The 26,231-nt window shown below is 43.0% G+C and overlaps 2 protein-coding genes across 2 annotated transcripts in view; one reads left to right on the forward strand and one right to left on the reverse strand.

The window, feature by feature from the left end:
- Nucleotides 1-5,343: 5,343 nt before the first annotated feature.
- Nucleotides 5,344-17,780, reverse strand: hsd20b2 (hydroxysteroid (20-beta) dehydrogenase 2; the record flags this gene model as incomplete). The annotated part of the gene is made up of 12 exons (XM_079508959.1): nt 5,344-5,354; nt 6,019-6,112; nt 6,792-6,941; nt 7,425-7,490; nt 7,616-7,697; nt 10,138-10,172; nt 10,742-10,786; nt 11,286-11,353; nt 13,732-13,842; nt 13,966-14,041; nt 14,586-14,632; nt 17,630-17,780. 12 exons carry the CDS (start codon nt 17,778-17,780, stop codon nt 5,344-5,346), a joined length of 936 nt encoding a protein of 311 aa, XP_079365085.1.
- Nucleotides 6,568-26,231, forward strand: part of gucy2d (guanylate cyclase 2D, retinal) — a 42,093-nt gene continuing 22,429 nt past the window's right edge. Inside the window, exons 1-2 of the mRNA XM_079507241.1 lie at nt 6,568-6,629; nt 25,046-26,082. Coding sequence (XP_079363367.1) covers nt 25,197-26,082 — 886 coding nt within the window. The 5' untranslated portion in view covers nt 6,568-6,629; nt 25,046-25,196. The remainder of the gene's footprint in view (nt 6,630-25,045; nt 26,083-26,231) is intronic.

Here is a 26,231-nt window from a genome sequence, read left to right on the forward strand (position 1 = left end):
CACCTGAGCTCATCAACATCCACAGGATTTGTACCGGGCTCGTACAGCTGGCAAACAAATGCTTCAATCTTTTTTGACAGTTGTACCCTTCCAGCTAAGAGTGTAACTGTCATAGATGGAATGGCATTGGTACAGGCAATGGGAAAGCCACCATGGATCAAGACATGTTCCCAGTAAGATGACCACTCCATACCCACACTGGACAGGAAGACCAAAGAACATAGTGAGATCCATGTAGTATTTGACCGACGCCAGGGTGGAAAGCCCCGGGCCCCTACCACTTATCATGTGGAAGACAACACACCGATAGGGAAGTGTCAGAAAAACAGTTCTTGTCAGGTATCAGCACCAAAGATGAGCTGACTGTCTTATCTTGCTAAGAAAGCCCTCCAACACTTCCAGGTGAAACCCAATGTTTTTATAATCACGTCAAGGCAGGCTGTCCACTCAAACTCTATCGATGTAAAACATCTCCACAGCGTACAGGAAGAGGCTGACACAAGGATAATCCTGCACAGCCTGGATGCTGTCCGAAGAGGGGCAACACAGCTCTACATTGAGTCCCCTGACACTGATGTCTTTGTTCTTACAATACGACGGTACCATCAGCTGTGCAAGGACATCTATTTCATCACCGGTGTGGGGAACAAAAAACGTATCATCGCTGGAGCCAGTAGTGCAGGCACTGGGTAAAACGAGGACTTCAGCCTTACCAGGGTTCCATGCCGTCTCTGGAGCTGATCAGACAGCTCCAGGGAATTTAACCTGTTGGCCAGGTCTAAACAGGTGTCCTGTGGAGGTGGTATCTGCAGTAGCTACTGTATATACTATGTGCTACAAAAAGGCTCAGTTCTGACGCAGCACGTACCTAACCCACAGATGCCACCAGCAACTGAATATGGATGGGAGGCTGAGGGAGCTCAACTGGGGATACCCACGGGATACCCACGGCCCAGCCACCATTACCCAACTGATCAAATGTGTCTGCAATAAATCACAGTGCATATCACATTGTTCTTGTCGATCTAAAATTTGAACTGCTCTGAGATGTGCATGTGTGGGGCAGATGATTAGAGGTGTGTGGTAAGCAAGGCACATCTGTTGGGGATTGACGATGACGACGAAGATGGAGACCCTTCAATTTTCAAAACTTTCTGTAAATATTAGAATAAACAATCTGATAATTCTGTGACCATTTCCCATATTGTTCTTTCTTGCGACTGCAGGTCGCCTTTAGGAAATTATGGACGGGCCTGCCCCAAAGTTATTAGTTCTCAACAGGCCCGAAAATTAAATTAGATCTCTATATGGAGCTGACCTGTTCTGACATTCCATATGTTGATCTGACCTCATCAAACCCTGTACACTCAAGACACGCTCCATATATGGCCAGTTCAGAATACATTCCATATGTTGATCTGACCCCCCATGCCAAAGCACCAGCACTCGCCCAGCAGTCTGTCATGACCCAGGCAGATATGTTGATCTGACCCCCCATTCCAAAGCACCAGCACTCGCCCAGCCCTTTAGTGCGAGGTCGCTTCTAATATTTTCTAGACATGCAAACAGACTTACACTGTCTGTAAGATCATGCGTATTAATTAACTTAAAGCAAAGAAATACAGCTATTTCTGGTTTTGGTGTGATTATTACATAATTATTACATAGACAAAAGGTTGCATGATTTATTCATAGGATGATAATTATTCCTGGAGTTGTAAACATACACTTGAAGTCTGTGAGAAGCTTTCAAAGTTGACTAAAAGTAAAACATGCAGCAATTTGCTGATTTTTGCACAATGTATGGCAATTATGCTAATTAGGATAGGTTGTATGACTTCACAATGGTAACAGATGAATATCTGGACATCACAAACATGGACTCAGACTCTTAGATCACCTTTATAAGTTACCTAGAAGCAAAGTTATTGCCATTTCCGTTTTTGACAATTTATTAGCTAATTATGCTAATTAAACATGCTAAACCTGACATAAAAAATTGGAGACATGTTTTTTTGGCATTCTGGTAACCCCAAGAATCAAGATATACCTGTCTCCAAAAATTAACATTCCAAAATCACGGGCATCAAAATACTATTAAACTAAATAAATGTAAGCTACATCAAACCCATGCAAATATGTACTGTAATCAGCTGTAAATTATAAGACATGCGAGGTGTACTGGGGAGGAAAATGTGGTCATCTCTACTGAACAAGCAGCCTGCTTTCCCTTCTGGTCAACGGATAGGGGCTTATATTAAATGAGTGGTCCAAAGTTATGAAATGTCTTAATGCAGCAATTAACAAACAATCTCTACTACGTACTACCATACGTAGTAAAGCCTTGCCATAGGGCCCGGGGAGGGCTATAGTATAGTTCAGGGGTGGGCAACTTTGACGATGGAGAGGGCCATTATATTTTCACACTCACTCCCTAGGGCCATATATTACTGTCGTAGCAAAAATAGCCGATCTACAAACTCAAAACGCGTCGCAGAGCTTGTAGATCGGCTATTTTTGCTATATTCGAATTGAAATCTTGAATTTTTGCTATTTTTGAATTGGAATCCTGAAAATTAACATTTTTATGTCATTTCAAATGCCTTTAATTATACTTGTGTTGCGCAATGCGCTACTAATTTAGACTGAAGTAATTAAAGCGGTGTCATGTTCGCATGTTGTGGAATTGTAACAGCTGAAACCAATATCAGTATTCTGACATTAACCTGAGGGCCACATTAAGTGAAGGTGGGGGCCGCATGTGGCCCCCGGGCCGCCAGTTGCCCACCCCTGGTATAGTTTGATCAGAGTGCTAGAGAGTAAGTCATGGGATCAGAAATAAATATACGTGTACTCGTTCTTTCTCTGGGGAACATGAATTTGCTATTTGTTCGAGTTATCAGTCTGAGAGGCTGGTACTTGAGGATCATTAAGGTTCAGGTTGCATGGCAGATTTTGAGATCTATTGTTTGCAAGTGCAATTTCTGTCCTCACTATGGTTCTAGAGTAGAGGAAATCCAATCTAATGCAATCCACTTTCTTTATAGAGCACATTTAAAACAACATTGTTGAACCTTGTTGTGCTGTACACTCAGTAACTAAAGAAAAATCACACTTGTGAGAAGTGAGGGGCGCAGCGAGGGCAGTATCAGCCAGATGTCGTTTAACGTTGTCAATACTGCCCTAAACAAACATTAAAGTGTATAGACTTTATAATTAGGCTCTAAAGTAAACATAGAAAACATTAAAAGTCCATAGACTTGCCTAGCCTATGACATCATTCCGGAAAGCCGTGCAATGGTAGGGCTAGCGCCAAAAATACCAAGAGCAAAACAACAATACACTTGAAATCCAAGGATTACAAGTGAGGTTTCAAACGTGAATTAAACACAGACAAGGTTTGGGAAGCTCTTAACAAGAGGTGGAAGATTGTTCCACAGTGTGGCCGCCTACTGCATCAAAAGTAACCAGCAAACTATACCATAAAGAATTTGGCATTGGCCAAATTGTCAAATAATTGTCATATAAGAAAAAGTATTTAATTTTTATATACGATCGGATATTTTAACAATATTTATCTGTGGAACCGAGACAAAATGTTATGCCTGAAATCCTACAATTCCAAGTGCTTGACAGGGAGAGGGGTCCCGACTCCCCAGTTCAAATATGATTCTTTTGGGGGTCACAGCCTGAAAAGGTTGAGAACCACTGGGTTAGGCAGGCTTACATAATATAGAGCGTCGCAGTCCCTCCCCCTACCATGGCCCAGGAAATGAATCCCAATGCATTTTTCCCATAGACATTTCAAAAAGTATTTATTTAAAGACGGTTACGCCGCGGACAAAGCCAACTCGAGTCGTGACAACTCATGACAACACAAACAATATTTTGGACCAAACAAATAATTACAAAGAAGAAAATCAACAAAAAGTGTTGTAACCTGCCGTTTTTTTCTTCTTTCTAATTTATTTGTTCGGCCCGAAAAATTGTGTTGTCATGATTTGTCACGACTCGAGTTGGCTTTGTCCGCGGCGTTAAACGTCTTTAAATAAATACTTTCTGAAATGTCTATGAGGAAAATGAACGGAGAATCATTTCCTGGGCCATGGTAGGGGGTGGGACTGCGACGCTCTATATTGTACATATGTACCCCGTGTGGAGCCCCAGGTGCTACCAAACACCTTTTTGTTTGATGATTATACCTTTTTTTTTGGTACTGCATAAATGCAAAGGGAAACAGATTAAGAGATCCTGGCATAAATTGGTCAATCTATTTCGGGGTGTGTGTGTCCTGCACGTGTCAAGGTTATAGTTCTCAATAACATGTTGAATACTGGAACAATGTATTTGTCTATACTATAGCCCAGGGGTTCTCAACCCGTGGGTCGCGACCCCTCGGGGGGGTCGCCAAATTATTTTAGGGGGTCCCCAAATTATTTTCAAAAAAAAAAAAAAAAATGGTTTTTAAATTTTTATTTTCACGATTTTTCAAAAATAGCAGACCTACAAGCTCGTAGCGCGCCACTCGGTGGCGCGCTATGAGCTTGTAGATCTGCTATTTTTCAATAGCTAAATTATAACAATGCTTAAAAAACCAAAAGGGGTTCCCGCCCAAAATGGTTTAAGGTTATTGTAGCAGTCAATTTATATTGGGTGTCGGGAGGGGGCGGGGCGGGGCCCCGAGACATTGCCAAAGCATTTCCGGGGGTCCCCGGCCAAAAACGTTGAGAACCCCTGCTATAGCCTACTCTAAAGCCGTGATTAAGATATTGTTTATTTAACTCAAATTGATGATATAGGTTAATTATCTTCAAATGCCATGTTTAGGTCAAACCAACTACGGTAAAGCAAACAATACAATTAAGTGAATCATTTTTTGGTCTTTATTTTTGGAAAAAACCCAATTGCTCATATCGACTACATTCAACTACATTCTATCTTTTGCTGGTGTTTTGATTCAAAATAGTTACAAATGCAGTGACAACCATGGCATGAACCTACTGTCCATAATACTAAAATGATTGTCTGGATCATAAAAGATACATACTGTAGATGGGGCCTAGATAACGGGTACTGGCAGTAAGTACTCTGGTCATATACAAAGGGTACTAGAGCAGATACAATCTCTGAGCAAATTAGCACATACAGACAGTTCACACACACACTCTCTCTCTCTCACTCACTCACTCACACACACACACACACACACACACACACACACACACACTTTGACCTCAAGGAAATGTAATTAACATGGATCACCAAAAGATCACCAAAATGAACTTCTATCAGAAAACTTGTTCAACATAACAATATACAATAATGATGGAGAGAACAAAGCAATCAGTTGCTTACTGGAGACGTAGAAGTGAACAGAGTTAAAATAGTAAAAGGTGCTCCTAGATCAGACGGCATAAATCAGGGGTTCTCAACGTTTTTGGCCGGGGACCCCCGGAAATGCTTTGGCAATGTCTCGCCCCGCCCCCTCCCGACCCCCAATATAAATTGACTGCTACAATAACCTTAAACCATTTTGGGCGGGAACCCCTTTTGGTGTTTTAAGCATTGTTATAATTTAGCTATTGAAAAATAGCAGATCTACAAGCTCATAGCGCGCCACCGAGTGGCGCGCTATGAGCTTGTAGGTCTGCTATTTTTGAAAAATCGTGAAAATAAAATTTAAGAAAAAATCTTTTTTTTTATTTTATTTTTAAATAATTTTGGGGACCCCCTAAAATAATTTGGCGACCCCCCCGAGGGGTCGCGACCCACGGGTTGAGAACCCCTGGCATAAATCACCATATACAACAAATGGGAGACACTCCACACACACACAATAGCAAAGTCTAGGTGTTAATATAGTTTAAACATTATGTTATAATTTAGCTATTGAAAAATAGCAGATCTACAAGCTCATAGCGCGCCACCGAGTGGCAACGGTGGAAACGTTGGAAACAGTGTGCAGCTGTTCCTCCAGAGTTCTGTCCTCCTTTCCGTTGGACGTAGTAGCATTATCACCCTCCACGGATTCTTGTTTGATGTTATCTAGTTTGTTGACGAAGAAGGACGAAAGACGAATCCAGTTCGGCAATAATATCGACAGAGCAAAGTGCTGTAGGGTGATGAGGAGACATACTGTAAGATAATTGATAATTTACCACTTTTACTTTTGTCAATACACTTGGTAGAAATAGTAGTAGTATCTATGAACTCACATCAGAGCTGGTAAGATATTCTATTTTCGCCATAAGTACATTTTTGGAAAGTGTATTTTAACCACTTGAATGAACCCTAGCGCCCATATTCTGGGGGAACATCACCCAAACATCTACTGGCCTACAAGCTTTTCTCCAAACTCACGCACTGTGTGTGTTGTGAACTTGTAGAACAGCTATTTGTGGTGTAGATCAAAAAGAACACACCAAGCCCTTAAACTCAAATCTGTTTGACTAATGATACTTTAAAAATCACACCTGTGTGAACTAAGCGGTGCAACTATGCTGTTATTGTTATAGGTACTGTACTGAACTCTAGTGCAAACCCCAGGTCACACAGCACTAGCTGCCCAACAGTGCCACCCCAGGTCACAGAGCGCTACTGCAGCTGTCCATGCTGATGCGGACATACAGGTACATACATACACACACACACACACACACACACACACAGCTGCGTATTGGAGCGACTAGGCACCGCTCAAAAACTGCCTATAAAGACATGGCCAAATAGGGATGCCAGGTAAAAAGTGGTTACCGTAAGTCAAAGAAAATATGTGAGTCTGCTCCTCTGACCTGAAGAGTATGTGAGAGACAGCCAGAGGTATAGCTGGAGTAGCCCACGGTGTTCAAGGCCTCACGGGCAAAGGCCGGAGCAGTCTTGATGAGGAGATTGGATGCCAGGTTTCTCGTCATGTTGGTAGACACCACTAAGGGAGATACACACTGCAGGAACACAGTGTTAGGACATTCATTACATTGTGTTTTCAATCTTCTGACCATCTAAATATCACAGAGTCAAGATTCCATAACACAGGCCTGATATCAATTGTTTACGGTACAGCTTATCGGAATAAGTGATATTGCTTATCTGTTTGTGAGGTAATTGTTTAACCCCAATATCAGGAAGGCTTATTTGAACTTTGAGATAAGTAGAAATAGATAAGTCAATGTACAAAAACACTCAAAGACGCCAAAGAAGACATTTTCAATTATTGTGAGGGGCTGACAAGAGTACAGATCTACACTGTCCTTAGTTGCCAGAACTTCATGTTGAGCTGTCTTGTGGCATTGCGGGTCAAGTTACTAAGCAGGTTCTCTCTATGCCATATACTGTATACTCCAAGAGATTGAGTTACTGTGGGTCACTTTCTGTACATTAATAATTTTACTTTTGAACATAAAATGTACTCAAGAAAGGTAAATTACCTGAACTGTAATTCCCTTAGACTTGTACTCTGAATGCAGACTCTGTGAGAGATATGTAACGAAAACCTGCAAGATGAAAGGCTGTCACAATCAAGTTACACTGAAGTGAAGAGTGACTTGTTTTTGTTATTAGTTCACAGTATGTACAGTATTTGAGTGTGTGTAAATCAATTCTGATTGATAGGCAGTACCTTAGAGGCAGAATAAAGAGACAGCAAAGGCTGTGGCTGGCTTCCTGCCTCAGAGGAAATGTTTATTATCAGCCCTGTACCTCTGGAAACAAGAAGGAACAATAATGAGCACACGCCCAGGTTGCTTTTTCATAGAGCAGAGATTAAAATAGGGTGCATTTTGCATCCCAAAACGCAGTTTATAGTTAAGGCACGCAATAAAACAACAACCTCTGCATCCACGGGATGCACTACTGCAGGGGTTCTCAAAGTTTTTGGCCGGGGACCCCCGAAAATGCTTTGGCAACGTCTCAGGACCCCCGCCCCGCCCCCTCCCGACCCCCAATATAAATTGACTGCTACAATAACCTTAAACCATTTTGGGCGGGAACCCCTTTTGGTGTTTTAAGCATTGTTATAATTTAGCTATTTAAAAATAGCAGATCTACAAGCTCATAGCGCGCCACCGAGTGGCGCGCTACGAGCTTGTGGGTCTGCTATTTTTGAAAAATCGTGAAAAAAAAATAAAACAAATATATATATATATATATATTTTTTTTTAAATAATTTGGGGACCCCCTAAAATAATTTGGCGACCCCCCGAGGGGTCGCGACCCACGGGTTGAGAACCCCTGCACTACTGTACTACTGTACTGTTTTCTATTAGTTATAATAATCATTTCTTCTTCTGTTTTCTACATGAATACATTATATTATCCACATTATAAGCATATCAAATGAAATGAGAGTTAAATGCTGCAATTTGTAAAAATGGCAAAAATATGACTCCTAACGTGGTTGAAGTGGGACTCATAAAATGCCCATGGGACCCATCTGAAAGACCATCCCTGCATCCCGGGACTCATTACATTGAAAACCTATTTACATCACTGTAGAGTACAGTACAGTACAGTGAGTACACTATTACATTCTCTGCATGTAAACACGGCCGGGCCATAGAGTAAGACAGAGTTACGACAACTCCGTTCACTTCATGGGGCCAGTCCAATGGCGGCTCTTCTACATGTATAGACTTCTATTGGCGAATAGGGACACCGGACGTTTACGGAATGCATTGGAGTCTATGGGCTCGCGCGAGTACATGAACCACGTGACCAGGCTGTTTTCTGCCCCCTCAATGTCGCGCCTCTGTCTATACGCTATGGCTCGGAAACACGGTAGAACAGCGGTTTTCAACCATTTTCATTTCAAGGGCCATTATTTATTCGGCATTTGAGCCACGGACCACCATTTGATGACATTTAGCCTCTCAGACACAAAACTAAAGAATATTTTGTAATTGTTGCATTTTTCCCCCCACAATGCCATGCTGTATTGATAGTACTATAGGAGAGATAACAGGCAAATTATCAAAATAACAATTATTTTACATTCTCTAATTGTGTAGACTTCTTGTAAATTAAGTAATGTAGATGTTTAGCAATAATGTAACTATTGAGAGCATAAAATGAAACCAAACAGACATTTTACACTCTCAAGAGTTAAATATCTATATAAGGGACCATTTGGTACCAACTCTCCATCATTTAGCTGGAGACCACCTGGAACCCCCTCAAGGACCACTGGTGGTCCCCGGACCACTGGTTGAAAACCACTGCGGTAGAACATCAGTAACTTAAAGGACCACTTCACCACTTTTCAACCTATCTTCATATAATAGGTCCTCACTAATGATCATGAAAAAATGGCGCAATCTTTTTCCTACTTGGTCTGTGTCCCATAGGAAGGCTGTGGGCAGTTCAGAAACCGTCTTCCAGTGACATCATCGATGGGGAATACAAGCTAATAGAAACTGCAGGCTTTCTAGTCCTGAAAAGTTGCAATGCGAAAATGGAAGCCATCGTTCTCACGATAATACAAATCTAAACATTTTTGTAAAAAAATCTTGTTTAAAAAAAAAAATCTGCCTAATGATGATGTCACTGGAAGACAGTTTCTAAACTGCCCACAGCCCTCCTATGAGACACCGACTGAGTAGAAAAAAATCGTGCCATTTTATCATGATTATTAGTGAGGACCTATTATATGAAGATAGGTTGAAAAGTGGTGAAGTGGTCCTTTAACCATTCATACATTATCACAGGGGTGGGCAACTGGCGGCCCGGGGGCCACATGCGGCCCCCACCTTCACTTAATGTGGCCCTCAGGTTAATGTCACAATATTGGTTTCAGCTGTTAACAATTCCACAACATGCAAACATGACCCGCTTTAATTACTTCAGTCTAAATTAGTAGCTTCAATGCGCAACACAAGTATAATTAAAGGCATTTGAAATTACATAAAAAATGTCATAAAAATAGCAAAAATGTAAGATTTCAATTCGAATATTGCAAAAAATAGCCGATCTACAAGCTGAAAACGCGTCGCGCTGCGACGCGTTTTGAGCTTGTAGATCGGCTATTTTTGCTACGACAGTAATATATGGCCCTAGGGAGTGAGTGTGGAACTATAGTGGCCCTCTCCATCGTCAAAGTTGCCCACCCTTACATTATCACATTCACTGTAAACAACATGACAGTACCTTTCAACCATTCCCGGGAGAACCAATCTTGTCATCTAAGAAGCAACGACAACAATGGCATTATCGTCTTTATCATGAACAAAAGCATGATTGTGCAGGTACAGAAGAACCATGCACCTAACCAGGGTTGTTGTTGGCAGAGCATTTTGATTTTAGTTTTAGTCATAGTCTCTTGAATAGTTTTCATTTAGTTTTAGTCACATTTTAGTCACCTGGAATGTTTTAATGTTAGTCTAGTTTTAGTCGACTAAATGTCATAAGATTTTAGTCGACTAAATCTACAGTTGATTTAGTCGACTAAAATGTATTTTGGCGGGCCTTGATGTTGTCGTAATGACTGATTTTACTGAAAATAGCTACGCGTCGTGAGCTTGTAGAGCTGCTATTTTCAGCATAAAATGACTTATACTGGATCTCTTGTCCAGTTTTTAGCTGTTGATGAAATTGTCAATACATGTCTTAGTTTTAGTCATCATAGTATAGTTTTCATTTAGTTTTCGTCAGTGAAAAAAGGTAGTCGACGAACATTTTTCGTCTTAGTCGACAAAAACAACACTGCACCTAACGCAGTTCTACTCGATACCAGTAAACTAAACATACTTACCTGAGAGACAGACAGTGTGTTACAGTTGATCAGCTGAGTGATTTTCTAGAGTCAGTGTGAATAATAATATTGTCATTATGGGACATTTGAGACCGCTTACAAGGTAGTATATCACATTTGCATAATTCTTGATAGTCGGCTATACACTGACACCACGGCACGTAAACAGCGCCTCAAACTGTGACTCCGCCCACAAACGGGGGAAGTTGTGATTTTCGCTCGTTCACTGCAATTTGCGGCATTTTTAAAACAATATTGAACAGAGTAGCGATTATCAAACGTATTTGCAATGCCATACGTTGAAAGATCTGTTGCACGTGGACAAGGCACGCTACCGCCGCAAGTTAGATAGCATCGGCATAGATGTTTGTCCGTATGTGATTAAGGATTGGACCAAGTTGCATTGGCAGCCATAGAAAAGTCCGGGGTAAATTCTTACCCCGGATGTGACATTTTTGGGCGTTCCTGTCTAGCGTGGTGTCAGTGTATTGATGAATACTATTTTAGAGTCAGACATCATTTATAAAAAGGCATTGAATCCTACCTGTTCGGGATGGGGTATGTCAAGGAAATATGCAAAGTTGTCAGCATATATCATTCCCACATTGTTAACTGTGTATGAGTAAAAAAAAGAAGAAAAAGACAACATAATTAAATGTAATAACATATAGATCAATGTTGATGATAATGTTATGGTCTATAAGCTTTGCGCATCACTACCTATCAAATCTTCTCCACCCCTACACCTATCCTCACTCAAGGGACAGGTTTAACAGTTTCCGTGCCGTGGCCGATAAGACGAGCTTACCTTTACTCTGTCCAGCATGGCATAGCCGTAAAGGCGAGTTTTGTTTAATCCACGTTAATCGACAGTTGATTCGCATCGAATTTAGCATGTAGCATTTTTAATTCTTATTTAAAATAAGTCATGGATGAGCCACTCCTTTAAAGAGGGAGTGCCACAATTTTTTTATTTTTCATGTGTCTATGAGGTTACGCATCATTAGACACCCTGGAGTCTTTTATGTGCAATGGTGTATTAACTTTGTATTTAGGGTTTCTTCCTGGAGGCTGAACCCTTAACAGTCAAACGGGCCAATGAAATAAACAGTAATATAGTGACATCACACTATCAGCCCCATCCCCTAACCCCTCCCCATACAACTACAGCTGTGGGTGCGGCTTCAGTTCAAGTGGATCACCCATCACCACCCACCAGGCAAACCAGGCATACTTAAGGGCGCGTTCGGAAATAGCTCACTGAGCGCACTGTGCAATGCAAACTAATAGGCGAGTGCGCAACTAATAGGCGAGTGCGCTCCGGTGCGGTATTTCCGAACGCGCCCCTCAATGAACTGGTGGGCGTGCCCACATAAAAACAACATTTTAACAAGTACTGTACACCTTTTTGAAAAAGTTATACCTCCTTATATAACAATAAGACATGATGATCATGTTTTAGGGTGGAAAAAAATCACGGCACTCCATCTTTAAACACCTCCTACTGAACTTAAAACTCCATGTTAACTTAGACTAAATGAAAATACGCATTCCTGCTTCTGATGATGCATGCAATGCATGCATGTTGCCCCGCGACCGACTACGGAAAAGCGGTTGAAGATGGATGGATGGATGAATTCATGGCGATTTGTTTGTTTTGAGCATATTCCTGAGACAATCATTTGATGAGTTGATAAAGAGTCCGGAATTCCGGTAGACCAATGACATGGTCATCAAATTGTTGGCTCAGGAATGTGACAAAAAATAAATAATCTTCATGGGGTTTGTAATTGATATGAAATAAAAAAATAATTGCCTGTCAAACTACTCCTTTAATATCAAAATATTGAATCAAGCAACTTAAAAACTTGTTGTCTGGGGTGCATATTTAACAGATTGTTAGCGCCGTATGGGTTAGCGCCCAAGCCTGCGTCCTCCGTGAGGAGGAAGCCCAAAAACCTTCGATGAGGCCTTTAGGAGGGCCATTCGAGGCCGTGGAGCCTGCAGTGCTACCGTTGCACAGGTGGAGCCTGCAGAACCATTGCGGCTCAAGAATCCACCACTCCTGAATGAAGTGTCTGGTGCTGGGAGTCTGGTGCAACGCACAGGTCCTCGCTGTACTCCTGGTGAGAGCAGGAGTGGACCTGGTGAGACGTAGGAGGGGCCCGGACAGGAGGCAACCCACAGAGCCTAGTCCCTCCACATGCCAGAATTGTACCTCTCAGTCCCGGCATAGTAGTTCCGGAGTGGTTCCAACGGATTGTGTGGCCCTGGTCTTTCCCTAGTGGGTCTGATCGAGGGTAGCTACTGGGACGTAAGTTGGGACTTGATCACCCTGGCTGGGTCACCCGAGTGAGGGGTATGATGTTCGCGAGACCCAAAACCCCGATGACCTTGGGATACATCACTGAGGATACGTCCCAGTTGCATCCATGCAATGTATTTTCGTTCTGATTGCATGGATTTAACTGCAATTTGGATTTAGCTGCTCTTTCCAGCTCAGCAACAAAGTCAGGCTGAAAGTAGGGATATTAAGTGAAATTACATAAATTATCCAAACATAAAATTATCAACTGTGTTTCCATTAGTATAAAATGATTTGTATTAGACTCCTTATACATTTTCTTAGGGTCAATCGGTATGCCTGAGGCTGTTCATATTTGTGGGATTTGCTGAGATGATGATGTCTGCAACCATTGACAATATATTAGCCTTGTCCCATGCATGTTCGTAATAAGTGAATTTGGATTTCAGTCACATTTCTGTTCAAGTCTGCCTGAAGGAGAGGCACTCTATATAAATGTGAGGACGGAGAGTTGGCATACATCTGAGCAATGTGTTTTGTGTCCATGATGAACCCCTAACCTCTCCCCCCTCATCATAACCACCATCAGCTTGATGAAGCTAAAAATGAATTGCCTCAATGGGATAAGGTTGGGTATACAAAACGTTTTCTCAAAAAAAGCTTTATATATATATTTTTTTTTTACCTAGGATTCCAATTTCTATGCCTTGAAGTCCGTCGGCTATAGCCGGGTAGATACCATGGCCCTCTGTGAAGTCTGCCTGGATGATTCGGGTTCTCCGCCCATATTTAACCTCTGAAACAGATAAAGCATGCAGTACATGTGTTATATGTTCTCATGTTGCACCAACCACTGTATTGAAAGAGGATAGAAAATGACCCCCCCCACCCGACCATAAATTACCCTCTCTTTACTTACCAATCTCCTTAGCAACCATGTGAAGCTTATTTGTTGATCTGCTAATCAAAACGACATCCAATCCTCTTCTGGCTAACTGTGACAACACATGTTGAAACAGCTGTTTCGGTGATGCAGATTAATCTTCAAATATGTAATCTTGTGTTATAATAACAAATAGCATCACTCTCATAGACTATGCTCTCTCTCTCTCTCTCTCTCTCTCTCTCTCTCTCTCTCTCTCTCTCTCTCTCTCTCTCTCTCTCTCTCTCTCTCTCTCTCTCTCTCTCTCTCTCTCTCTCTCTCTCTCTCTCTCTCTCTGTGTGTGTGTGTGTGTGTGTGTGTGTGTGTGTGTGTGTGTGTGTGTGTGTGTGTGTGTGTGTGTGTGTGTGTGTGTGTGTGTGTGTGTGTGTGTGTGTGTGTGTGTGTGTGTGTGTGTGTGTGTGTGTGTGTGTGTGTGTGTGTGTGTGTGTGCGCGCGCGCGCAGCGCGCGCGCGGTGCGTGCGTGCGTGCGTGCGTGCGTGCGTGCGCGCGCGCGCAGATGGTTTTGGAACCGTGTGGACACATTCCTCACTGCAGTGGTAGCTGCAGGTCATCTGGGTTTTGCAGTCACCTCTAGAAGAGAGAGCTCAGACCCTCACCTCAATGGCGTAGGCTTTACCAATCCCAGCGGTAGCACCTGTTACAACTGTACAAAGGAGATAGATAGTAGGCTATCACACAGTGGATTTCAGTTAAAGAGTTCTTAATCTTTAAGTACTTTATATTCAAGTTTTTTGAAAAATTCAAAATGTAGTCGTGCTGAAACAAATGCACTCCCCAGCCCCACATAATGTACTGTTCCCCAGCCCCACATAATGTACTGTTCCCCAGCCCCACATAATGTACTGTTCCCCAGCCCCACATAATGTACTGTTCCCCAGCCCCACATAATGTACTGTTCCCCAGCCCCACATAATGTACTGTTCCCCAGCCCCACATAATGTACTGTTCCCCAGCCCCACATAATGTACTGTTCCCCAGCCCCACATAATGTACTGTTCCCCAGCCCCACATAATGTACTGTTCCCCAGCCCCACATAATGTACTGTTCCCCAGCCCCACATAATGTACTGTTCCCCAGCCCCACATAATGTACTGTTCCCCAGCCCCACATAATGTACTGTTCCCCAGCCCCACATAATGTACTGTTCCCCAGCCCCACATAATTACAATTACAATTTACAATTTAGGCATTTAGCAGACGCTTAATCCAGAGCGACTTACATTAAGCAATAACAAAAGCATGGCATACATCACATATATGAAAAAGAGAGAATGCATAAATTACATGTTACTTGGAGGTTACATCCACAACATGCTTTAATGTTGTTGTCAGTGAAACTGTCCAGTGAAACACAAGTATAAATTAAAGGGATAGTTCAGATTTTTTGAATTTAAGTTGTATGAAATACTTGTCATTAATATAGTGGTTGCAACTGTATTAATTGATTGCCCGAGTCCCATGGTGGGAGTTCTGCTCTGGTTTTGGTCAATATTAAGTAGTTCCGGTCAATTTGTGGGGGGCACTGGGGCCACGCAGTAAAAGTAAATGAATCCACAAAACTAACGTAATTTGTATTGTTGACCTATTTCTAAAATATTAGCGCGACTTTCGTTCAACTTTGACCCCTCTATCACATGGAACTACTTTTTGGGCGTAGTGATATGGACACAAAAAACATAGTTCTGTGTGATAGAGGGGTAAATGTACTGTTCCCCAGCCCCACATAATGTACTGTTCCCCAGCCCCACATAATGTACTGTTCCCCAGCCCCACATAATGTACTGTTCCCCAACCCCACATAATGTACTGTTCCCCAGCCCCACATAATGTACTGTTCCCCAGCCCCACATAATATACTGTTCCCCAGCCCCACATAATGTACTGTTCCCCAGCCCCACATAATGTACTGTTCCCCAGCCCCACATAATGTACTGTTCCCCAGCCCCACATAATGTACTGTTCCCCAGCCCCACATAATGTACTGTTCCCCAGCCCCACATAATGTACTGTTCCCCAGCCCCACATAATGTACTGTTCCCCAGCCCCACATAATGTACTGTTCCCCAGCCCCACATAATGTACTGTTCCCCAGCCCCACATAATGAACTGTTCCCCAGCCCCACATAATGTACTGTTCCCCAGCCCCACATAATGTACTGTTCCCCAGCCCCACATAATGTACTGTTCCCCAGCCCCACATAATGTACTGGTCCCCAGCCCCACATAATGTACTGTTCCCCAGCCCCACATAATGTACTGTTCCCCAGCCCCACATAATGTACTGTTCCCCAGCCCCACATAATGTACTGTTCCCCAGCCCCACATAATGTACTGTTCCCCAGCCCCACATAATGTACTGTATCCCTCTTGTTTATTTTCAGGGTTTGTCTTCAAATCAGTTTTTCAGAATATCAAGTAAGGCTATGGAAAACAACTAAGCTAGCTTAAAGGGGCATTCCACTCATTTTCAACATTTTACTATGTCATTAATATACCTTAGAGCTGTTGTGTGGAAATAATAAAAAAGTCCCCCCCATTCTGTGTTTACTAGAACTAGAGGTCTGAAAAAAATCATTAACATGGTGAAACACATCTTGATGATGTCATCAAGATGTGTTTCACCATGTTAATGATTTTTTTTTTGATAATATAGTGGTTGCAACTGTATTAATTGATTGCCCGAGTCCTGTGGTGGGAGTTCTGCTCTGGTTTTGGTGAAATATCAAGTAGTTCCGGTCATTTTGTGGGGGGCACTGGGGGCCACGCAGTAAAAGTAAATGAATCCACAAAACTAACGTCATTTGTATTGTTGACCTATTTCTAAAATATTAGTGCAACTTCCGTTCTTTTTTTACCCCTCTATCACACAGAACTATGTTTTTTGTGTCCATATCACTACGCCCAAAAAATAGTTCCATGTGATAGAGGGGTCAAAGTTGAACGAAAGTCGCGCTAATATTTTAGAAATAGGTCAACAATACAAATGACGTTAGTTTTGTGGATTCATTTACTTTTACTGCGTGGCCCCAGTGCCCCCCACAAATTGACCGGAACTACTTAATATTGACCAAAACCAGAGCAGAACTCCCACCATGGGACTCGGGCAATCAATTAATACAGTTGCAACCACTATATTAATGACAAGTATTTCATACAACTTAAGTTCAAAAAATCTGAACTATCCCTTTAATTTATACTTGTGTTTCACTGGACAGTTTCACTGACAACAACATTAAAGCATGTTGTGGATGTAACCTCCAAGTAACATGTAATTTATGCATTAACATAAATCCTGTGTACGTCGTACACCAGATGATATCTTTTGCAGGCTAAAAGAAAGGTCATATTTTATTGAATAGGAATGTGAACTGCCTGATCAACTGGCATGAGTTACCATTATTTTTGATAATGTGAGAGAGTAGTTTAAGTCTTTTAGTAGTTTAAGTCATTTAAGTCTCTGTGGCTAAGGAATTTGTGGTAATTTCTAAATCAGTTCATCATCATTTCTTCAGTAACATGAAGAATTTTAAAGACCGTTTTTTAAATAATTATAACTTGAGTAGAAATGAGTTAAAATCGTGCACACTTCCCCCATACACACACACACACACACACACACACATTTCAATCTTCCTTTACCTGCCCATTTTCCATACTTCTTTAAATCCACTCGCCAGATCTCTGATAGCAAGAAGGGTCTCAGTCCACGCCAACATCTCCAGGTCAGTTTCAGAACGTAGTAAAAAGTTATAATGCCACCAATAGTAGCCAGCAACCCATAACAAGACATATTACAGTCTATGAGGTACTACTGATGACAGTGGTCCCTTGCAGTGCATTTGACAAAGACATTAAACATGTTTTTTAAATGTTTTATGCTAGATGAAGGATGCCCAGTGCTCCTCCCATGTCACTCCTCTTTGTGTGTGTGTGTGTGTGTGTGTGTGTGTGTGTGTGTGTGTGTGTGTGTGTGTGTGTGTGTGTGTGTGTGTGTGTGTGTGTGTGTGTGTGTGTGTGTGTGTGTGTGTGTGTGTGTGTGTGTGTGTGTGTGTTAATTTCTTTTGAAGTTGATGTGAACACATCAACTTCACACATTGACAGGCTTAATGAACACAGAGGGGCATCACTGCATCAGACAGGCTTAATTAACGCATGTCATCTTTCCTGAGGCATAAAAATGACTTTTAATTTCTGAGTGTGACCCTCCTTGTTTTTGATACACATTGAATAGTTTATTTGGACAAGGCACCAGAGTGGTCAGAGTGTGGTGGTATATATAGATAACCAATCCTGTTACCACCGTCCATGTAAACAAGGTGTTTGTATGAAAACCCACATTTTGTATTTAAAAGGCTTATCCTACATCATAACATAACTATATGGGGCGACTGTGGCTCAAGAGGTAGAGCAGGTCGTCCAATGATCCATGGGTCGGCGGTTCGAATCCCGGCTCCTCCTGTCGAAGTGTCCTTGGGCAAGACACTGAACCCCAAATTGCTCCCGATGTGCTAGTTGGTACCTTGCATGGCTTCCGCTGCAATCGGTGTATGAATGTGTGTATGAATGGGTGAATGTAATGCACAATCTATGTAAAGCGCCTTGGATAAAGGCGCTATATAAATGCACCATTTACCATTTATATGTCATTTGTAATAAACCAAACCATGTGAAAATCGGTTGAGAATTCAGCGAGTTATGACGATTGTAAAGAGTGGAGAGACGTTATCATTATCACAAGATTCACATTTTATCACTTTGTGACGGCAAAGACGTTATCCTCAAAGTCCCTAGATGAACACGTACATCTAATCAAAATGACAAATTAAAAAAAACTGATGCAAAAAGAACAAGCATTGGAGACGGCGGTAATGTAGATAACCCTTTGCTATATTGATAAAGCAATCAAATGTGTGTTTACGGAGTGATAACCTCACCATTCTTGTCATATATGTTTAAAGGAAAATTATTTAGATTGTCCAGACATTATCATTGGTCAAGCATGTTGCCTATCTTCATTTCCATAATCCGTGGGTTGTCTTTGAGTAAAAAAATAACAGCAGAAGTATAAGTAGCCTTGATGAGCCATATGTCAGGAGCCTATCTCCTATTTCTGTAGTGTGAGGTGGCTTGATGTACAAGTATATCCCCCTGGACATGACGCAAGTATGTTGCGTGAACTTACACCCCATTCAACCCATCATGATGATTGCCAAGCAGGGAATCATCTTACCACGAAGGTTTCATTACACAATTCTAATTTGCAGTAGTCCAAAATAGACTTTCCCTGTTAGAGGAAACTAATTGGCATTTTTCTGACTGTAAAACGTAAAGGATGGAACCAGTGAGCATTGCCCAAACAGACAGGGCAATATATGCCTGTCAGATGCCTTGACCAATGCACTAGCTAGCCTTTAGAGCTGGTTCCTGGACGCTGCCTAGTGGCTGCCAACTAGTTAAAGGTATATTCAGTGATTTCACTTAATTCAAATATCACTTGTTTGTTCTTAGTTTGTTCTTGTTTTGTTCTTCGGTTTGGGCTTTGGGTGGCAAAGCCTTCATCCAATCAGGATGAGAGGGGCCTTCCTCCAATCATGATCGAGTGTGGCGGGCATTGGTGCACGTGCTGTTGGTCTGTTGTACTTCCCCCACTGTAGAGCGTGTGCATGTGCACATCTTGTTACCGGGGTGGACCGGGTTTTTTTCCAAATCACCCAAATCACTGAATGCTCCTTTAACATGTTCATGTTCCAAATGTGTAAAAACCTGGGTGTTATCCTTGACCCTGTCCCCTGACCTCAATTGTGAAAAACATATCTGCAATAAATGGTAAATGGTGCATTTATATTTTAATAGACACATTAAAAAGAGGCAAAGCCTTGTAAAAACATAAAAAAGTAAAGAGAGTAGACAAACATTGGCAGGAGTAAGTGCTGATGCATTCAAAGTACAATATAGATTGCCTAAGCTGCAATCCTGGGTGCTACTCTCCCTCTGCCAACCTGGGGAGAGCTCCGAACTGAGCTCATGCTTGCTTCAATGCATGAGGAGTGTAGCCTGAATTTCGGACTCTGAGCCTCCAGCTCTTGAATCAGTGCGCTCAGTGGAGTGGGCGGGGTCTATGGGCTGGAAACCAGGCTATGAGGAGTGAGAAGGCCGCTTCTTCTGACAGGGGGGAGTTTCCCCATTAGGACGTACCGTGTGGAAGGAACACGTTATTTACACCTTTCCCATCCATCAGGCGCCCCGGGCTGACCAGCAGGAGGCAGTATAGAGAGTAGAGACCAGGATTAGTCTTTTGTCTTTTGTGAGGGTACCTACCCTAGACCCTCTGTGTGTACCCTCACAAAAAACATGCAGTAGGCCTGAACATGCAAACTCCACATAGAAAAGGCCCTTTCTCACCTCTGTTCTAGGATTCGGATTGAGGACAGGTTTATGTTAGATAATATATAATAATAATAATAATAATAATGCTTAATAATTATGCTGACTGAAGTCAGAGGCTAAAAGTGCTGCATGCTGTCCTCCTGCCCAGCAGGGCAAGCGGTTCATTACATTACGTAGTAGGGCAGTTGTATTTCCAAGTATGACCTTGCGAGGTGATCTCTGCCTGCAGGCCATGCCTGGCCATGACACTAAGAGGCTTCTAGGTAGCAGATCAATTTAGCTAATCTGATTACTTCAACGGGGCTATCAGTGTGCGAGACAGAACAGCCAAGCCGTAGTTTGTACTGAGATGAGAGCACCCATCGTATATCTGGGTGCTCTTTTCTGTTTGGTTTGCATTTGTTTTCTTCCATTAAATACCGTTTTTTAAGTATGGGGTCTCCACCACACACTCTAGTCGTAGTAGTTTTGTACTGTACCAGTTCTCTGCATACACTCCCCATCTACTTTGTCAGGTCAAGAGGGCAATAGAAGACTTGCCATAGCTTAGGGTGAGATATTTTCAGCCCTCGGGTCACATGGTTGTACTATTTGCTTATCTCTCTCTCCATAGGTCACATACTAACTTTGCCATTTGTGTTGGGAATATCCTTTGACTCCCCAGTCTGCCGTTTGACCTGTAGCCATACCGGTGCCTCATGGGGGAGGGGCAGATGGTGGACATTGTTGGGTAGTTGTCGCTGAGAGACTTTGAAGACAAGGTGTCTGCTTTTGCATACAGCTACACAGCTAGATCATGAGTGCTAATTTATCGATTGATCAAAAAGGTCAATATACGTTTTTAACACTCATGATTATAATCTAGATCAGGGGTGGGCAACTGGCGGCCCGGGGGCCACATGCGGCCCCCACCTTCACTTAATGCGGCCCTCAGGTTAATGTCAAAATTCTGATATAATATTGGTTTCAGCTGTTACAATTCCACAACATGCAAACATGACCCGCTGTAATTACTTCAGTCTAAATTAGTAGCTCATTGCTCAACACAAGTATAATTAAAGGCATTTGAAATGAATTGAAATTCCAATTCAAAAATAGCAAAAAAATTATTCAATATTTCAATTCGAAAATAGCAAAAATAGACGATCTACAAGCTCAAAACGCGTCGCAGCGCGACGCGTTTTGAGCTTGTAGATCGGCTATTTTTGCTACGAAAGTAATATATGGCCCTAGGGAGTGAGTGTGGAAATATAGTGGCCCTCTCCATCGTCAAAGTTGCTCACCCCTGATCTAGATATACCAACCCTGGGCACTAGACTAGTCATCACACATGATTTCAAGTAGTACAAGCTGATGAGATACTTAACTGTTCTTTAATAATATTAGTTAACTAATTTGGTGTCATCAGTACACTGCACCTTTTTTGAACCACCACTGAACCTTTTCACAGAAGGATTTTGGTTTGTCCAAGTGGAACTTGGAAGTGGTAAAGTTGCCCTAGCCTGGTAAACCGCCCGGTCGCGTTGCCCTGCCCCGTCTGTCTTGTGCCGTTCTTGTACAGTATAGGCTCAAAATCACGACGCCAGACTTCTCCAGATCAAGCTAGACATAAGTATTGCCAAATCTTACTCCATCGAATTACCTGTAGTCTGTGTGTGCATTTTAAATTACTATACTGTGCTGATAAATGCATCCACTTTCACCTTCTTTCTAATACTGCTCCTCCCCCCACACTCCTCGACTCAAGCTTCCCACAGTGTTCGCATGGATTAAAAGCTAAAGAGGGCTGAGAAGTCAAAGCTTGGCTGCCCCGGCGCACCTTCCCTCTGCTTTTACCTGTTCTCTGTCTCCAGATATCTGCTCTCTGGATGAGTACATTTGTTCTTCTGCACATTGCTCCTGGACCTTGACCCCTCTGCTCTGTGGTTTGGGGCAGGTCCCAGTCCAAAACAGGGCCTGCAGTCCATTAGTCAAGGCTTCCTGGAAATATGGATTTGATTTTTTTATATTTTCACACAGGATGCCCGGATATAAGAGAAGATCCTTTTGAAATAGTCTATATTTCAATTCTTTCATTTGGAATATCTGGAATATCCAGGATACGTTTCCATTGCAACCAATAGACCACAGGAAAGGACATCTGGAATACATTTCTTTCTCTTAATTCCTTGGACCTTTCCTTTCAAAGACAGGATACCGCATGATGCCTCTCATGTAGACAAACTACCACTCCTGGTCTGTATGACTCCTTTTGTATATATTTTTTGTAAACCAACAACTGATCATTTTGTTTATTTCGTGAAAGTTTATGCAATAAATGTTTAATTTGAGCATTTCAGGTTAAAAATACTCGTGCTTTCAAAAACGACATGTTCCGCGAGCTATTATTCATTGGACTGAGATGTTAGAACAAACCATGATTAAGACTTTCAGAAATTTTGTACAGATTTCCAGAGAAATCCAATTAAATTGACACGAAAATTGACCTATTTCCTTTAGGTTACACTTAATTGCGACCGGAGGTTGCAGATAACCTTGCGTTTTTGTCACTCCCAACCCCGTCACTCAGACACGTGACGTCACCTAACTCAAATCCCCGTCGCTCACCCCAGGAAAGCCCCCAGGTCATCGTGACATCACGTGACATATCAGTCCCCTGGTCACCCCAGGAAAGCCCCCAGGTCATCGTGACATCACGTGACATATCAGTCCCCTGGTCACCCCAGGAAAGCCCCCAGGTCATCGTGACATCACGTGACATATCAGTCCCCTGGTCACCCCAGGAAAGCCCCCAGGTCATCGTGACATCACGTGACATATCAGTCCCCTGGTCACCCCAGGAAAGCCCCCAGGTCATCGTGACATCACGTGACATATCAGTCCCCTGGTCACCCCAGGAAAGCCCCCAGGTCATCGTGACATCACGTGACATATCAGTCCCCTGGTCACCCCAGGAAAGCCCCCAGGTCATCGTGACATCACGTGACATATCAGTCCCCTGGTCACCCCAGGAAAGCCCCCAGGTCATCGTGACATCACGTGACATATCAGTCCCCTGGTCACCCCAGGAAAGCCCCCAGGTCATCGTGACATCACGTGACATATCAGTCCCCTGGTCACCCCAGGAAAGCCCCCAGGTCATCGTGACATCACGTGACATATCAGTCCCCTGGTCACCCCAGGAAAGCCCCCAGGTCATCGTGACATCACGTGACATATCAGTCCCCTGGTCACCCCAGGAAAGCCCCCAGGTCATCGTGACATCACGTGACATATCAGTCCCCTGGTCACCCCAGGAAAGCCCCCAGGTCATCGTGACATCACGTGACATATCAGTCCCCTGGTCACCCCAGGAAAGCCCCCAGGTCATCGTGACATCACGTGACATATCAGTCCCCTGGTCACCCCAGGAAAGCCCCCAGGTGCCCAGGTCAACATCATCATGCATGGGCATTCCCAGCTGATATATATATATATTTTATTTAATTTAGAGGATAGCCCTTTGTGATGCATCATCTCGTTTTAGAGGGGGTCCTCGGGCACAACACAATGAATACAGTACATAGACAAAACAATACATCAAATGTCAACACACAACAATACACTTACAACATCAACAAAACATAGAGGCTCTCCGATAGAGGCGCTCTGATACCCTAATCCCTGTTATGCCCATATATGGAGATCCCTGACTGTGATCAATATTAAGCCCATGGGAGTGCCAATATATAATCATATTGTGACAGTCTCATGATAACCACTGTGGTTGCCGCAAAGGTCACAGTTAACTCTGGAATCATGCATTTTCCGTCAGTCAGTCAGTGTATCATTCAAAATCCCCATACATGGGGAAAGCCCCATATATTGTGCCCAGGTCTGGTGACATTGCATGACATCATCAGGGATGGAGATCCCTGATGTCATAGTAAATGCGACCTGCTGTCACAATTAAGCCCATATATGGAGAGCCATCAATATTAGTATATGGATATATGTCAGAACCTGTTCTGACATAACAAATGATGGCCTTAATAGGCCCTATTCAATACACTGTACCCGCTGCCACCCTTAGATCTCCATATATGGAGCTGAACTGTTCTGACATTCCATATCTTGATCCCCCTTTAGGGCGTGGTCGCTTCTCGCCCCCAGGCGTCTTACTGGTAATAGCAACTGAATGCTCCACTCTCTGGTACTCTTAGCCTATTAGCAACTGATAAGCTAAAGCTACTGCCAGTACTTTGAGATCCTCACATTCTTTTAGCTTCAACTCACCTTGCAGACGGTATTAACTTAACTAAAGTTCTATTAAACATTATTTGATTTTAAAACCATTTCAACTAGGGATGTCCCGATTTTGTTTTTTTTGTGCTCCCGATCCGATCATTTGAAAATGACACGATCGGCCCCGATTTCCGATCGCGTGATCGGATCGGGACAACCCTAATTTAAACCATGCACATATTTAAGCTCTGACCTCAGAATGTTTTTAGTTTTAGTTTGGGGTTGCTGTGATAAGGGTTAGGGTTAGGGACCTGGTTATAAATACAGTGGGTGCCCCTCACTTCACACAATGTGATTTTTATTACAGTATACTCCACTGTATTCAGCAGTTGTGTCATTAAGGAAGAACTTCCTAACTTGTGTTTTTCATATACCATTTTCTAGCTATTCCGTGAAGACAGTGATGGCTTGGAGTCTTGCAATCACCTGGCCTTCAAGTGCCAAGGGTCATACAGTCTCATGAGACACGCCAGCTGAGTGTCAACTCTCCGCTCCTCTCCTGCATCTGAGCCAGGAAGCATCGACCTGTGGGACGATGACGAGTCACAGAGACCCTTGTGTTCTCCACAACCTCTCTTACCGCCCTCGATGGCAAAGGCAATCGTTCAAAATGGACAAACGGAAACACAGGAGAACAAATGCAACAGACTCAATAAACAATTGTTGGCATTGTACGTCATTATCGTCATCATCATCATCATCATCATCACCATCATCACCAATACCATCGTTATTAGCATGGAGAACACCGTCCCCTGTCCTACACCAGAAACACTGGTGGAGGTATTGTTTTCTGCTCCCCCTCCTGATGGCTGCTTATCTCCCCTGTGGAGCCTGGGCAACCACTTTCAAGGTGGCCCTCGTTGGCCCCTGGACATGTGACCCCATGTACTCCAAAGCCCTCCCTGACCTGGCAGCCCGCCTTGCCACCAGCCGCATCAACAAGGACCCCTACCTCAAAAAAGGCTACTGGTATGACTACACACTGGTCAATGAGGACTGCAAGTCTTCACGGGCACTCGCCCGCTTCTCTGGATTGGACGGCTATGGTGCTGCTCTCCTGGGCCCCGCAAACCCGGGCTATTGCTCTTCAGCAGCTTTGATGACAAAAGAGTGGAATATAGGAATGCTTTCCTGGGGCTGTCTGAAACCGGACATGGAAGACGGAGGGATGTATCCTACCTTCCTTCGTCCATTACCTCTCTCCTCCCGCGTCCTTTTCTCTGTGTTGCGTTATTTCCGCTGGGCTCATGTTGCCATCATTTCAGCGGAGGGGGACCTGTGGGAAGCCACTGGACTTGAGCTGGCCTCATCACTACGGCTCCTCGGCCTTCCGGTCAGCACTGTGGTCACTATGGAGGCTGACAAGGACGGCCCACAGAGAGCTCTGGAGAAAGTACGGGAGGCGGATCGGGTTCGAGGTACTGTATGCTTGTATTTTGTGAGTGTGCTGTGTGTGTGAGTCAATCCAAGTAACATCGGTTTTGTCCAGCAACACTGTGCACCAAAGTTTATTTGGTGCTTTTGATGTCAGGAGTCAAGAAAACTTAAGGTTTTTAAGGTTGAGGAG

This window comes from Electrona antarctica (assembly GCF_951216825.1).
Source record: "Electrona antarctica genome assembly, chromosome: 8".
In the NCBI taxonomy this organism is placed as follows: domain Eukaryota; kingdom Metazoa; phylum Chordata; class Actinopteri; order Myctophiformes; family Myctophidae; genus Electrona; species Electrona antarctica.